Raw genomic sequence first — 15,387 nt, forward strand, 5'->3', positions numbered from 1 at the left:
ACATCGTCGTTGTTCACGTTGCTGTTTCCAGCCGAATGATTTAGGATAACATCGCCTCGGCGAACAAGTTTCGATTTTAACTCGTGGAAACGGCAAATCGCGCACTGGTTTTGCGTAATTTTCAACGGGGTGAATCGCGCGTTAGAGAATCGCCACCGCGTCGACGATTGCTCGGTAAATGGGACGAGTGTCCGGTGAATAGCCATCGATTTCAATTACCTATGTGTGTATACATGGCGCGAGCGTGTGGTGTAAGGTTCGGTTATTTTAAAACCGGGCACCCAATCGAAATACAGACGAGGTTATGATTGCGCCCGTTAAAGTTTATTTTATTTAATCGGACTGCCGATCATTTGCCGATCCGTACGTAATAGTAGAATCGCGCGTAAACCGTTACAGTTATAACCGTAAACGCGGTATCGTAAAAATTTGATTTAGGTAGGATTTGTGGTTCCCGCAACGTGAAAATCGATGGGATTCTTGATTCCGCGTGTGACTCTTAAAAACGAATAAAAACATATTTTTACGCTGTATATTATAAAAATTTATTTTCAAGGACTAATTTAATTATCGGCTTATTTTTTTAAAACCGATCGACTGTTAATTATAAAAACTATAAAAAAGAAAGAGGGGAAAAAAAGAGAGAGAGAGAGAGAGAGAACATGGTAACCATAAGGAATGACAAATATTCCGTATACACGGTCGAAAAACTTCACGAGCACAAAGAGAGAGGAGGAGAACGAACCTCCACCGGTGGAATAAAGTCGAAGATTAATTTCGCATTTTCGTCGGCTAATTGCCGGCATAAATGTCTTTCGCCGCGGTCGCGCTCGCGGCGCAAAGAAGAGAAGCCCGTCTGAAATTTTCCGCGAGATTAACATTTCTCGCGGTTCGTGGCTGTTGATAGTAATCGTAGAGCATCGTACACGAGCGTGCTCACGCTCTGATCCCGCAATGAACACAACAGTGGATAGCCGCGGAAGGATTTCGAGGTCGGGAGAGCCTCGTGGAATCTTGAATGCCCGAGACTCGATGGAAGAAGGGAAAGAGAGAAAGGGAGTTCAGAGTTCTCGGCCGGCGAAATAGCTAGTCATTATGGCGCATGAATCGTCTCCGACGAGTGTTGGGCCGGTGGCAGGGAAGAAGGTGAAAGAGGTGTCTCGGGAGGAGACGGTTGGAACGAATTAGGGAGGGAAGAGATCGCGGGCTAGAGTGAAATAGTGGAATTTATTGTGTTCTGGGTCAGCGTTGGTCCTCTAACCGCAACAAATGATGCACGAGTAAGAATTATAATTGATAGGGATTATTTAAGAGAGGAGGAGCAAACAGAGATTGGCGAGGGACGAAGAGAGGAGCGGAGGGTGAATTGTGCACGAAACGGAAGATCAAGGAATCGAGCGTCTGTCGGAAGGTCTTTCCCTTTGTAACTGATTAGGAGATAATGGATTTACGACGTAGACATACTTTTTTTCGCTTCATCCCCCTGTTGCTCGATGAGCTGATGCATTGACGCGAAACCGTGAAGGTCTTAAACGTGATTTACACGCGAAATGAAAAGGCGGCGCGGACGACGTAGACAACGACTATAATTTCAGATTATGATAATCAGACCCATTAGAATACCGGTCGTACATGTGAAATGACTCCTTGCTTGCGGTAGGACAGAGGTTTTTGTTCGTTGCACGAGGATTTAAGGATAGGTTTCAAAACGATTTTAAACGGGATTTGATTCACTTCCCATTTAACTCTTTGTAACTGTAAGAGATTATTACATTTAACGAGGAGATAGAAATGAATATTGATATTGCTATTCGTTGAAAAAAATGAATACTCACAATTGTTGCGCGATGTCGCTGATGACGACGAGGTGTCAGCTTCGTTGCGGCAGCACACTTTGAAGACCACCTTCATGTTGTTACTGGTGCATCGTCCACCGATGCGTTTGTGGAGGTCGTCCTTGGACGAAGTGCTGATGAAATAGTAATCGTGGCCTGGCAGGAACTCCAGGCCTTCGGGTTGCGGTGTGAACGGCCTGAAGGTGATCGTGAAGTACATAGTCTTATACGGGTTGTTACAGACCGCTATCACTCGCGGATTCGGATTTGTTATCCGACATGTTTCGTACTCCTCTTTGGACACCTGTAAATACATGATGCATCTAAACACAAGCTACTGATGCGACTCGAATGGCAACGTTACTTATTTGTCACGCAATCACCCTTCTCTTTCAATGTTTTTTCTAGTTTCATCGGGTCCTATACAAACGACAATTCTTCGTAGAAAGAAATTGTAGAAAGAAAGATTTTCTTGTAGAGAGGATTCGTTGTTTGACGACTTTCACAATTCTTTCCCGTAACGCATAGCTGTAAAAAGAGCTGATTCGTGTTTCTCGGCCCCCTCGACATACAGTTAAGAGGGAGAAAATATCCGTTGTTGGGTTCGAACGCTATCGAGACAATGCGAGGAGGGAAGGATATCGAGACGGTGATTAGATCTCGACGATGATTCGTGGTGCTTGCGTCGTTGCTTTGGGATATACGGCGTAGAAAATCTCAGATAAAAGCGAAAGAAGGGTAAAACTTTCCCTTCTGGAAACGATTCTGATTTATGAAACGTGGTGATTTTCGTCCCGTGTCCTAACAAACATCAATACGAGTTTCTCTAATTAAGGAATGATCGCTACGCGGGTAATTCGTTATGAATATTTTTTAACAGCGGGTTCGAAACAACGTTCGAACATCCCCCTTCGAGGGGCCGACACGGCGTGAAAAGTTGGCTACGAAGCGGAAGTCGTTCTGGGGGTCTGATACGAGCGAGTTAACGAACGAGTTTCGAGTAGTAACAGCTGTCTAAACAACACGGAACACCCTTTGACAATTTTTTATTTCGCATAATGGGTCAACAGTCGTGTAACTCGATTTATCCGTTGATCCCACTATGGCGGGCCAGGGATATGACGCTCGGACTCGTGACAATCATTTTTCACCAACGTCGAGATTCTCCGCGTTACGATACAATACAAAGTATGCGACTTACATTGTAAATAATATACTTCTCCGCGTCCTCGTCATACGTTCCCGGCTGGTACACGGGACATATTATGTTCACTTGATCGTACTCGAACGCCGCGTTGTTCTTGTTCACGTCTATTATATGGTCCGTGTTGTCTATTCGAAATCTGTAACAGAAAAACATTGATCGTCAATAACGAATAATATTCAACCCTTTCGAACATAGCACGAGCCTCGGCTCGTGTATCAAAAATTGAATCTGAGTCTAAATAGCGGGCCCACATACATGTGTACTCATACGCGTGGATCCAACACGGAGAAAAACCATTGAACCAAGTTCTCGACAATAGCCAAAAGAATCATTTATATTTCCAACGCCTCCGTCTCCGGAGTTCAAAACGTATGAGATAAAAAATTAATCATCGGATATCATCGGTACAATTAAATATATGTTAACGTTTCACTCAACCATGTTCCCTTCACCGCGGGATATCCGCGCGAGTCGGATATACAATAGATTCGAGAGTTTCCGCGTATCGGAAACGAGGCTATCCGCGAAACGTTTGCGAAATTCCAACGCCTTCGAAGGGTTCTCGGGAGGAAGGAGTGCACGGTTCCTCCGGATCCGTCGGTAGCCAGGTCAGGAAAGGGAGAAAAAGAAACGACACGAGGCTCGCCCTCGTAGGCACCCAATGTCAGATAGGCAGGCGCCCGTGGTGTCGGGACCCCACGTAAGTGTACATACAGCCTCTGCACCTATGTACACGGAGGCACGCATACAATCGGGTTTGTATATATGTATATAGGCTCGATTGTATTACGTAGCGGGGCTTGCTGGATACTTGGCGAGGATGGAACGAAAGGTCGGCGAAAGAGTGGAAGGGAAGGTAGGGTAAAGAAGAGGAGGAGGAAGAAGTAGGAGGAGGAGAAGAAGAAGAAGGTGGAGAAGGTGGAGGACGGTTTCTATATAACCGGTTCTTTCCAACAGCGCTCACACACGCCAATACACACGTCTCTCCTACTCCACGTTTCACGGTATACAGTAAAGTTTCCTGCTGTTCACACCGCCCTATTTCGGGTCTACGAAACGCCTGCGCGAACTATTTTCTTGCTTCTCGCTCCACTTGTTTCGTCCCGTATTTATTTTCTTTGATGCGACCACGTTGTACGTACGCGCGGCCACGAGTATATTTGTTCTGTGTTACATAAATTAGGCGCGGGCGAGTAGTGATGCGGGAATGTTAAGACACAGTTGAAATACGGTTTTCCCTGTTTTCTTAGCGGCCAATCGGGCGTGTCGTTCCTTTTCGCAACGTTCCATTTAATTTTATCGCGAATACCCTTCGTCATCTAAGTGCCCTTGCTCGGCCAACACTCGATTATATTTCTCCGCGTTATCGAGCCGTTTGCGCATACACGAGATATCGACGAGAACATTATCCATATCGCGTTTATGGAATTTTTTTTCTTTTTTCCCCATCACCTTGGAACACTTTGGTTTCTCTTCGCAATTTTTTGACATGCCTCCTCTAGAGAATTTTGCAATTCTAATTACAAGACTCTCTCTCAGCCGCCCTTTATAGAACTCTTGAAATTTTAGCTTTAAAAATTCAACAAAAAAGAACTCTATTTAAGCTCCCAGTAGCTGCTACGCTCTCTCCAACGGTCTAGAAATCTCTAACACCTGAAGATCTGCTATCCTTCTAAGACACGGCTACTTGCCCAATCGACTCTATTTACTCTTGCACGTATACTCACTGCGCTCTTTGAACGCACGTGTGTGTCCCGTACAAACCTTCTTTCGCCGAGGGCTTCTAGAGAAAGAGAGAGAGAGAGACGCTCGTCCACGATACATACATACTTACATACATGGCCGTCGGCTGTACGCGGCGAAGTACGCGAAGCTGTTCTCCGTGGCGGTAAAACGCGGGCGTCGAAAACGCGTCCCGACGTTTCGGAGCATTAACGGACAATCTCGTAAGTGGGCGTGTAAGGGCTCGAAAATTGGAAGGTAGGCCGGGCCTCGGCCAAATTAACGTTTGGCGATAATATCCGCTCTCTCGGTGCCCCCATGTCGGTTGGCCGGTACCCACCCTAAGCGCGCAACCAACGCCAACAACCTCGAGTCCGGGGCACGCGCGCGCACAACCATGTCGAAACATCGTGGGGAGAGGAAAGAAGAGGGGCCCCTTCTCGTAACGCACGTACCCGGCGTTACTCGTGTGCGTTAGGCGTGGGTGTGTAGCGACATTTCAGTCGCTGCCTGCCCATTCACGAATTTATTAGACACCGTATACGTACGATCGTGGCCCGAATTACTCGCGATAAAAGCACGGCGTGGCTCCTTTTGGTACTTTGGACCGGGCATCTCGGTTTCCTCATGGAGGTTGATGGCTTGCCATGCCCGTCGTCTTCCCTGCTCGTCGACGCGTTAATGGCCGCGATGCGCGGTGAATTGCGATGTATAAATTTGCCGGGACATACGTTTTGAAGGGGAAAGGATTCGCTTCGTGTGTCCGCCTTATTTTGCCAGTTTTCGGTTTGAACGGGCGGAGAGATAAGGGAAAACGTTTGACGGGTGGGAAGAGAAGAAAAAATTTGAATAACCGAGATCTTTGAAATCCCGTCACGGTAATTTGTTCGCGTGTCTCCTTCATCGTTGGCGATTGTATAATTTTGTAAGTTTTTTTTTTTTCCTTTTCGCGAATCTTGTATCTTATGTATTTATATTTTTTACTTTTTCCTTTTTTTCTATTTCAGCATAATAAGATGTAAATTCGAATGATGTCGATACGATGTCGCGAAGAAGTACGAAACCGCTTGTTGTCCGTTTAGAATCGACGAGATATCAATGGCATGTTAATGTACGCGAGAATCTGGTTCTTTGGGAACGATTAACAGACTTCGTTCCTATGAAAACTTGTCGGTACACGGTCAACAATATACGTTGATTACGTATAGCGCAACACGCGTCGCTCTCTCTTCTATTTGTTATTTTAATCCTGACTCGAATTATATCCGATGAAAGGCTGTTATTGCATGTTACGGTACTTAAAACGCGATCCTTTTAAACTCGAGGACGAACGTTTTGCTACTCTTGCCGCTACACCGAGCATAAAGGCTGTCTTGTATTATGACCGTCGACGTGTTATTGGTAGCCTCGATGTGTGATTTAAAGGTTTCCCCGGCGGGAATGGTGTCATTTGCATATACCTACGTATTCGTAGGATCTCCGAGGACCCTCGTATTAATGCGATACGTTGCTTTCGTTCTTAACAGTTCTTTTCTGGCCTTAAGTAAATATTCGCCATGAATATGTATGGGGAATCCTCTAGTGACCCCTTCGAACTTAAAAACTTGCGCGTCTGCGAATATCGGACGCAGACGTTTATACAGAGACACGAGTTTTCCTTATAATCGAGATATACGCACGATAACACTGTTTAACCATCGAATCATCGAATTATCGAGTCATCTTTTTGCTCTTCCCCTCCTATTCTTCCTCGAGTGTTAATACGCGTTTACTTCTTGCTTTCGTTAATTGATAAATAACTCAAATAACACACGACACGTGTTAAAGATATCCGTTTAACGTCAATTTTAAGTTTAAACATTTTTTACGATATTAATTTGGACGTCTTAAAAATGTTTGGCGCAAGACAAGATTTTGAATATTATTGATATTATAAGTTTTCACTTAGGTTGTTGTATATGTATATCTACGTTCAGTTTTTTTTTTTAATATATCTCGATGAATATTATCGTAAATAAATATTTATTAGCATTTAATTTACGTGGAAAATACAAATGTTCAAGTAAACTGTTCATAATTTCTATATCTCCTAGAACATTTACTTCAATTCATCGATTCCCATCTTTCATTCAATAATTTCCGTATCGATCGTATCACTGGTGTTAATTGCACAGTCGATTAAATGTCTGTAAAATCCGCGAACGTTGGCGGAATTATTCGAGGGCCAATAATTGTTCGGCGCCAATGTCCTATCCCTAAACCGTCTTCATTAATTCCCACTACTGTCCCCTCCGCATCAATCAACTACCAAATAAAACGTGCGCAAGGGTTCTGGACTGATTGGAACAGCGAAAAAGTGGGCGTGTTCCACGTTCGAGGAGACCTTCATCGTTTCGGGGACCCCTGGAAACTCCTGTCGATCGTTCATCGTCCAGACCAATTTTACACCGTCACCCTTTTCCTTTCCTTTCCTATTTCATGTTTCGTCGAAAGCATCAACTTCCCCCCCCCCCCTCCCCTCTCTTCTTCGTCCAATCATAGATCGAACCTTATACTCTTTCCCTCTCTCGCGGAATCTTTGCCACGGAAAGAAAAAAAGGAGAATCGGTCACGAATCAGCTGAAAAGTTATTCGAACCGCGTAAATTATGCGAGATTCTTATCGGCGTAATTACCAGGGTTCCTCGGTAATGTTCGTGGTATCCAAGAATCGCGTAAGTCTACGGCACGACTACGAGGAAGCAACGAAAACCGCGAGGATTCACGTCAGCGTGTAAACGACACGCTCTTCTCGCGAACGGATCCTTTAATCGACGATCCTTGACCCGCGTTTCGTTTTAAACGCGGATAGATACACGCGCGTTGCAGCTTTATCCACGCGAAGCAACGTTTCATGCGGTTGAACGTCATCCGTAGACGACGGGACGGGACAAAGAGTCGGTGAGAAACGTCGAGAAAACCGTAGGGCCACGTGTGTTAGAATGTCTCCGAGCCGGCGAGGAGAGGAGGAAGGAAAAGCTGGAAACGCGTGACGGGGATAGTTGCGAGGTTCGAAGAAAGAGGGTGCGAACAAGAGAGAGAGAGAGGGGGAAAGCACATGGGGAGGAGGGAAGAGAGGGGGACAGAAAAGCTGTTAGAACGATGGATAAAGAGGGAACGCGACTAGAGAAACGGAGGCTTATGCACTAACTATAAGTGGGATATTCTGGCAGGAATATCAAAGCTGCGACTGCGTCAAAGAGGGCGAGCAAGGGGGTGAGGGGGTAGGGTAGAGGTAGAGCGAGAAAGAGAGAGAGAGAATCAGAGAGAAAGCAAAACGACCACGCGGATGGATCCTTGGACGTTACCGGCTTCGGGGCCATCGTTTGACTCTTTCATTCATCATGTTCATTCCTTGGACAACCATTGTGCCCGTATAATGCATATTTTTCCCCCTTCTTTCTATTTCGTCGCCGAAGAGCCTCGCGGTTGTAATGTCCGCAGGAATTAGTATTGAAAATTTACGGCGTGACTGAGAGACGCGTATGAATTATTTAAAAGAAGTAATGGTTCGTATTCTTGATTTTTTTTTTTTGAATCGTTTCTCTTTTTTAATCTTTTCGTGTCTTATTCAAAGAAAAAAAAAAAATATCAATTTTCGATACTGTTCTCCTGTTTAACGATAATTCACGCGTTGATCGCGATAAGTTGATCGCTATAGGCTAGATATAGGTGCGTGGAAGAGGCACGATTATTCCTCGTTCGTGTGTGAAATGAGAATTTCTGGGAACAAGGCAAACGTAATAACCTCTTTTACATGGAACATAAGAGAATACATCGATCGCGTTTTTGGAAAGTTAAGTGTTACATACGGCATTTGCACCTGCTTCTCTTCGCTCTTCGGTCAAATACAGACCATAATTGGTTCCTCTCGGGTGATTTTATTTTTACATCGGTCACACACTCCACTCCTTTGTTCTTTCGTAGCTGGCAAGCGTGGCAAGTCTTCGTACCATACAAAATCGACGTGAAACAGCGAGACTATGGATCGAGTTTATTATCGTCGTTTTTATGAGCGTAGATTTAACGAGTCTGAATGGGCGCGAGCAGTTCCCAGCTACCCAGCTGATTTCCTTAATTCAGTCCTTACTCTGAAATCATCGTGTTGTGAAGCGTAACTATTTCTTCGAAGATTTGAAACGGTTCTCATAAATCAGTCAATTTAATCGGTTAAACGAGCGGGATCTCTTGTCACGGGAAAAAGCCAACAGGAAAATCAAAACGAATTGCTCGTAGTAGTTACCACTTTACACGATATAATGTAATCGTATAAATTTACAAATTATCTTTTATATTTACATTTAATTACGTGAAGTGATCGAAGAAAAAAATCTAAATTTTTTTTTCCACCAATTCCGATTCTCTTCTCGTTCTTTCCTTTTAATTAACAACACTTTCTTCTACACTTCTATATTACTTCTATACTTTTGTACGCAAGATAATAGCACGCTACGATTCATTTTCACGTTTCGTAACGTAATATTTTCTTATAAACGTTAAAAGAGAATTCGCGACAGAGACAGGTGAAGGGTTTCCTACACGAAAAGCGCGACCATCAAAAGTGTTACAAAGGGGACTGAAGAGTACATACGTTTAGTCAGCGACAACACGAATGGTGGAAAACATAAAAGCGGTTGGTGCTGTGCACTCGATTCCGTCAATCTATTTCCAACCCTGAGAGGGGGGGAGGGGACACAGGCATTTTTGCCGAAACGTGTCCCCCTCGCCCCTTCGTTTCGTTCTTCGAGCGGGGCCCCTTGAACTTTTAAATTATTTATAAAAGAGAGGGCCGGGTCGCATTCCCGCGGCTTTCCGTACCGTAACGAATTCCACGGTCTCGTGCCGTATTTATAATAACTTCCTGCAAGATGGTCCAGTATACGAAGGCGCAGTCGGTCCATTTAATGCACGACATTAATGCGTTATGTAAAAGCGGTGCGGGTGATTCTCTTCTGTTCCGTCGGTGTGGTTGGTAGGCCCGGTCGTCGTGGTCGTCTCAGTTGTCGTCTTCGTCGTCGACGGCGGCGGCGTCTTTTCGTCTCTTGCTGCCATTAGGACGTGCCGGCGTTATTATTAGTTAACTTCAAATATTTATCGTATTCTTCCTCCTCCTGGCGTCAGTCGTCTCTTACACGTGAATTTTTTTCCCTCCTCGCGTTCGATCTATTCCTGTATTCGTGGATAACTGGGATCGCTTCCTGATGTCGCATTCACTTCCTCAAGTTTTCGCATTCTTCGTATCCTCGAGGTACAAGTACGTTTAATCAGCGACGTTGATCGTTTGAAATTCTTATTATCATGATCTTTCGTGAGGATAATCGTGAATTTTAATTCGTGCAACGATTCATGGAATTATACAAAGTTCTCTTCATCGAATACGATTGAAAAAACTTTGAACATTTTGTATATATTATGTTATACCGATTCGCTGTGATTTTTTTTTTTTTTTCTCAAATACCGATAATACGGAGCGATTTAGAAGCGCGTGAAAAAGCAGAAGAAGAAGAAGAAAAAACGATTCCCGTGAAAACGGAACAAGATGGAAGAAGATGAAATGAAAGTTAACGAGGCGCCTGATAATTCTTCCCTCGGGGAGAAATTTCGTCCCGGAGCTTGTCCGTAAAGAGCTGAACGATTGTGGATACGGAACCTGTTAGCGCTGATAATTTGATTCACGATGGGAATTCATTGTGATTGCTCCCGTCGAATCGTTCTTGATCAGCTGTTTTGTCGTTTCACGTGGTCAATTCATTTGTACGTTTTGTTCAATATTTCGAGAGAATCGCAAATCTCCAAGGAACGTTTTAATTCTTACAAGGAAAAGAAAAAAAAAAAATGAATGGTGAGGCTTTTTTCTTTTTTTTTTTCCGTATCATAATATCATAAGAAATATGTCGTAAATATTTAATTGGATTCGATCGACTTCCTTCCATTTCGATTTCCCATCTCTTCACATTTGTCAAAAAGTTCAAAGGAGCAGCGTTTCAAGAATTAAAAACTCCTCTTAAAATACAGCTCCATCAAACTTGTTAAAAAAATCGTCGATGTTTCGCGAAGATAAATCTTTCCAAGGAAATACACCGCATACTTTATGAATTTAAAAGAGGGAACAAAGTGATTATCGTCGAGAGCATTCAGGAAATTTACGACACTCCCAAAGTCGTCACAGATTATTCTCCGCCCCACAGAGACCTTCACGATATTAACTATTCCCCTATAAAAACATCCAATCCGATCGAAATAACCGAAACGTATCTCTTTCTCTCTCCCCCTCTCTCAAAAAACAAAACGAACAAAAAAAAAAAAAAATATCCAGAGAACAATTTCAACATCCACACCGCGATCTTTCGTCCTCGAAATCGAATTAACACGTGCGATTCGAAATGGTAGACAATCCGGGGGACGAAACAACAACTCGGTGAAGGGAAAAATCGACGAATTGTCTCGAATCTATTCGAGGGCCGAGAGGCACGGTCGATCGTTCGTGTACGGAACAGACAACGCACGACGGTCCCGTCGTGGCGTGGCGTGGCTTCTAAACGGAAAGTTCATCGATCCACGCGTACCGCGACGTTGTGTGTCCTATTAAAAGCCGTGCACAGCGTACAAACGCTCTCGTCGTTCCACCTCCCTCGCGAGGCGTGGAATGGAGGCACTAAAGTGGCTAGACGGAGTGTCAGAGCCGGACGGAGATCAGAGGGCCGCCGTTGAAAGAAATAGTCCGGCGGGGACGTTATACCGCAGCCACGTCCGCGCACGTGTTTTCGGGGTTCCGTCTCGTAGCGTCGATTTATCAACCGCGTCGAAAGCCGCGACACGATCTCCTTCCTCTCCTCTCCCCCGATTTCTCCTCGAACAGGTGACAGAACTTTTCTTTTATATCGCGCTCGTTTCGTACGAATTTATCGAATCGTAACGAATCGCAACACGATTTATAAATATTCGTTTGGGAATTGAAGATTATAGATTTTTTTTAAGGCCAGGTCATTCTAAAAATCTTATCAGAGTGAGAAAAACGTGATACATCATATTTGCTCATTTTAATAGGTGATAATACGAACGATCATAAAGTTTGTGGTAAATTGCAAGATATTACATTTAAAAATCTCCCTTTCAAAATCAACACAGGTTATCGTAAAGATATCGCGATAAAACAATCTCGGGATAACAATTAATTATCCCGAATGATACGAGACGAGACGAGAAACGTTGAAACAGTTTTCGCTTATTCTGTTTCGGGAAACAGTGTGGAGTAACGTTTGAGAATAAAAATCGCGGAACAGGCTATGATTTGCCTATTAGTCCGGCCCGTGTACAAATACGGAGTAACATCGTGAGTTAAGGCATGCTCGAGCTCGATACAATTTAGATTGTCCCGGAGAGCTCGTGTAATTTATGTGCAGCGGCATGCCACTCCTTTGTAATTGGACTAACGGCGTAAGTAGGGGAGTGTCTGTCCCGATCGGAGATCAAATGCTCGTCGTTGAAAGAAAATAGTCGGGGCTGAACCACGTGGTCGCGACGGCGAAGACGCGTGCTTTTCGTCGGTGCTGGCTGGGCTTGCCTGGCTGGCCAGAGATTTATCAGTCGCGGCGTTTCGAATGTGTCGAAAGCGACCACAGTTTTCACCCTTTGAACCTCCGAGTTGCAGCCAAGTTGGTTAATGCGGCGGAGACCGTGTATACGCGCGCGTTGCCGATGCAAAGACGTATGTAGGTAATAGAGTCGTGCGTATCGTCGGCTCGTTAATTAATTTTAACTACCAATTAGCGTTCGTAAGCGGCACCACCTTCGGTTTACCATTACTTCTCGAATATATTCTCCTCGAAAGAAACGATCCTACCGAATAGCCTATAAACATCGTCGTTTAGTTAAATTCTTCCTCGTGGAATTTGTGACTTTTTGAAAATTTATGCCTATTATTATTATTATTATTGTTATTATTATTATTATTATTACGAGCATGGCCAATGTTGTAACGCGAATCGTTTTCGAGGTATCATTTAAAATTTAGCGCCGAGAGACATCGGTAGAGATCTTTTTGTCCTGATTCTCGTGGATCACGTCATTGTTGTGAAAAAAAGGAACGAAAGATGGAGGCGATCCTCTCGAGCATTTAACGACGATTTAATTTTACGATCGGCAACTTTATGGCGATCTCGAACGTCGATTAGACGGAGCCACTCTTTGGGCAAGTTCGGTATATTAGCACTCGAGTTTCGGAGGAAAGCGTGGAGAGCTTGCGACCTGACCTTGCCACGTTATTGCTTCTTCAGTTTTATGGTTGATACCAGGTTCGGCGCGCGAGGGAACCGATGAAAGGTTTACGATTATGGAAATGTTTGCCCCTACTGCGGGAAAACGCCACGTCGAGATCAGTTTCGAAGCTGTCCCGATGTTACGGCGCACTCGATACTTGGCTTTGATATCTTTCCAGGTAGCTACGCGTATTCGAGAAATATTTCTATATACCCGTGTAATCTTAGTGTCCTCAATTTTTTTATTGAACTTTCGAGAACGCATAAAATCGAGGGGAAATAAATAAAGATAGATGAAATTTCTTCCAATTCTATCTTCTAAAATCATTAAATTTCAACATGAAAATGTTGAAATCCTCATTACCTTTGAACTCTAGAGAAGAGAGAAATCGAGGGAATTTTTATAATATACGTATATAAACGTGCTATTCGTACCGATAATAAGATCCTCGTACACAACGAGAAATAATTAATCGATATTGAACAATTCCACTGCCTTATTTAAGACAGTGATTATTCAATACACACACACACACGAATGTAAGAGATCGAGCTCGTCGAAGCTCGATGTCAATTTCTATTCGAAGAATTCGTTGTTCGTTGAAACAGATTATAAAACGGACCGTCGAATAATAATACACTGGCAACAGTACAGTTTGCTGTTCCAATTTACCCGAACAATTGTAGCAAAGGTATAATCACATCACAACGTGACGACGGAAACGAGAATAACCGCGTCAACGATTCTAAAACCAGCCAGACCTAGAAACTGATCCAACTTCTAATCTAACCGTCAACGAACGTTCGATCGAAAGATGTCTCCTCGTCTCCACTTTGCCAACATCCTTATGCACGAACGTCCATTGCTCGATTATCCGAAACGAGCGACGAGGCTATCATCGATCGCGTTATCTTCCGGCCGCACGATCCCATAATCCTTATTATTATTAATCTGTCCCGAGGCGGTTCGATCCGGCCTCCCCTGGTCGAAGGGGAAGGAGGCTTCCTTGACAGAGACAGAGAGCGGCACCACGGTGTTTGCACCTTCGACAAAGATCCGCATTGCGCATTGAGACATTTCTGTCCGGCCGATATGGAAGATAACCCGTGTCCCGGTGCACGTTCGGGGTCAGGTCCCCGTTCCTGGGTCAGATCCACGGCCTGGCCCCCATCGTGTTGATATCCCCGAGATAGCTCCCATTGTTTATGGACATTGTTGTCGTGCACAGGTACGCGGGCCCAAGCGACAGTTCGGGGTCACTTCCTAGTGCCGTGACGTTTCACACCAGCGTGACACATCGTTCGAGATTCCCGGGATTCAGTCACGAATTCGCGTGACTCGCGGAAAATCACCGACCCGACCCTTTCTACCTCCTCAAAGGGGTCTCCTAGGTGTCTCCTAGCCTCACTCGCCATCGGCGAGATCATCTCCGGATGGATCACGTTCTACCATCGTTTCTTTCGTGTCTGGGAAAACGGGGGGCGTGTAACCGGCGTCTGCCTCGCGGGTTCGCGCGATAGGCACTGTACGTTTTACTTCTTACAAGGTTTTTGCAAGGTTTTTTGTATACACGTTACGGTTAAAATGGGATTTACCAGGAAAGCGATCGAACCGTGTGAAAGACCGGTTAAAAGAACTGCCTGACCGATTAGGAGTATAAGTAATAAGTTTTTCTTTCCGAGCAAACGGAAAGAAATTTCTTGCTTCGTTGTGTGTACGATCCCGTTTGTTTATACTTTCGTTTCACGAGAAATTAGGCGTTCTAATGTTTGGAAACACGGTCTAGGAATTAGATTAGGAACGGTTCACGACGAAACTTCGAAGCGATCCGTTAGTTGGGCCGGGATCCAGCCTGAGAAGCAAGCTATTCATTATACGCCTATTATACATAGTCGGTGTCCCATCCCACTTAAACGCGATAACATTCGGCCCGCCATTGTCGAGATTTCGAGGCGCGTTAAGTTGGTCCAACTATTACGCAGTGCACCGATGAAACGCATGGATCCACGAGGATCCGCGCATCTGTCGAGTGTCTATGCCGCGTCCCTGACGTCCCGCCAACGTGTAAACAAACAGAGTGTACGCGAACGGCACATGTTGGAGTCGTGGTTCGTATATACGAATTCCTCGGTTTGTCGTTGGAGCGAATCAGGAAGTCGTCATCGTTTACTCTTCTCGGCCGCGCCAGATCCTCTTCTCGCGGCAGATAACTTTTTTTCTCCTTTTCCCCCCTCGACGACTCGACTGTCTTTTCGTCTCAACCCCCTACCACTTTCCTCTTTGCCGCCTCTTTATCATCTCCCTCCTCCTCGCGGCTTCATCTACC

The 15,387-nt window shown here is 44.6% G+C and overlaps 1 protein-coding gene across 1 annotated transcript in view; it reads right to left on the reverse strand.

Annotated features, from left to right (window-relative positions):
- Ephrin (ephrin) overlaps positions 1-15,387 on the reverse strand; it is a 45,438-nt gene that overhangs the window by 3,879 nt on the left and 26,172 nt on the right. Inside the window, exons 2-3 of the mRNA XM_086915349.1 lie at positions 3,037-3,178; positions 1,836-2,139 (exon numbers count right to left, since the gene is read on the reverse strand). Coding sequence (XP_086771475.1) covers positions 1,836-2,139; positions 3,037-3,178 — 446 coding nt within the window. The remainder of the gene's footprint in view (positions 1-1,835; positions 2,140-3,036; positions 3,179-15,387) is intronic.

This window comes from Apis florea, unplaced genomic scaffold (assembly GCF_048593485.1).
Source record: "Apis florea isolate Af1SG1 unplaced genomic scaffold, ASM4859348v1 contig_3772_pilon, whole genome shotgun sequence".
In the NCBI taxonomy this organism is placed as follows: domain Eukaryota; kingdom Metazoa; phylum Arthropoda; class Insecta; order Hymenoptera; family Apidae; genus Apis; species Apis florea.